At 58.4% G+C, this 1,134-nt stretch overlaps 1 protein-coding gene across 1 annotated transcript in view; it reads left to right on the top strand.

Annotated features, from left to right (window-relative positions):
* The window catches only part of MYOM2 (myomesin 2), a 56,942-nt gene that overhangs the window by 53,533 nt on the left and 2,275 nt on the right, over nt 1-1,134 (top strand). Inside the window, exon 34 of the mRNA XM_025049018.1 lies at nt 744-766. Within this exon, the coding sequence (XP_024904786.1) occupies nt 744-766 (23 nt within the window). The remainder of the gene's footprint in view (nt 1-743; nt 767-1,134) is intronic.

Genomic DNA, 1,134 nt, shown 5'->3' with positions numbered 1-1,134 from the left:
CCAGCGTCTACGTAGGGTCGCTGTCATACATCCTCTAGGTTTGGACGAGCGCGTAGCGACACGCGTCCACCATTATAGTGTCATACAGAGCGGCTTCACCGCCCCGAACACCCCCTGTGCTCCCCCTACTCAGCCCCGCGCCCCAGCCACCGATCTTTCTGCTGACGGCACGTGGCCTTTCAGACCGCTTTCCCGCCCTTAGTCATATGCGGCTAAGGTTCCTCCGCGTCTTTTCGCGGCTGACAACTCGTCTCTTCTTAGCGCTGAATAATGTCGCGTAGTTTGGAGCGGCTTTCTAAAGAATAACTTTGTGTGTCTGAATTTTAGAGTATCTAGAACAGAACGGTTGTTGGCCTACTCCAGACTTTTCAATAAATATCTGTTGAATGGGCGACTAGGATACATTAGAAACTAATATTTTCACAAATATCTAAGACTCTCCGACGCAGTCTGGTGAATTTAGTGAGGGAAGAAATGTCTCGGATCTCTGCGTTTGGGTGTGAAACTTTTCTGCGGGTTTTAGCAGCTGAGAGACGAGGTCCCCCCCTTGGGCCCGGCGTGGGTGGCTGTGGGAGAAGCTCAGGGACGTGGCCCCGAGCCCGCCAGCCCCCTGTGTCCCCCCGAGGGCAGGCGGGCACCCCGTCCCTGCGCTCCGCCTCTGGCACCCCTCACCCGTGGTGCCTCTGTTCCCGGGGTTCTCCCTCAACCTGCTCACCCTTCTTCTCTGCCCCTTTGATTCTCAGGGCGGCTGCTTTTGCAGAGAAAAGTAAGTGTGCGTTCGACGGTGACAGGCTCAACGTATCATTCGGGGAGGCGGAAGGGCCCACGCTTGACCGCAGTCATTTTGCTCTCGTTAAATGATAAATGGCAAAGCTGCTCCCCGCTGGGACGCCCTCCATGCTGCTCACACCTGCACTCCTGACGCCACCAACACGTCCTTCGTGCCCCGGCCCAGCCTCCTCAGTGTCCGCTCCTCCCCCGCCCCGGCCCCTGAGTCATCACCCTCCTCCTCCGTGTTCTTCATGAGATGGTCAGGGGCATCCAGGGAGGTGCAGCAGAGCTCAGGAAGCAAAGCTCATTCCCCTCCCAGGCCCTGCGATGGGACTCGCCGGGACCTGTGGGGCCCCGGGGGTG

Source organism: Pteropus alecto, unplaced genomic scaffold, assembly GCF_000325575.1.
Source record: "Pteropus alecto unplaced genomic scaffold, ASM32557v1 scaffold35, whole genome shotgun sequence".
Lineage (NCBI taxonomy): Eukaryota > Metazoa > Chordata > Mammalia > Chiroptera > Pteropodidae > Pteropus > Pteropus alecto.
This window is presented reverse-complemented; position numbering and strand designations above follow the sequence as displayed.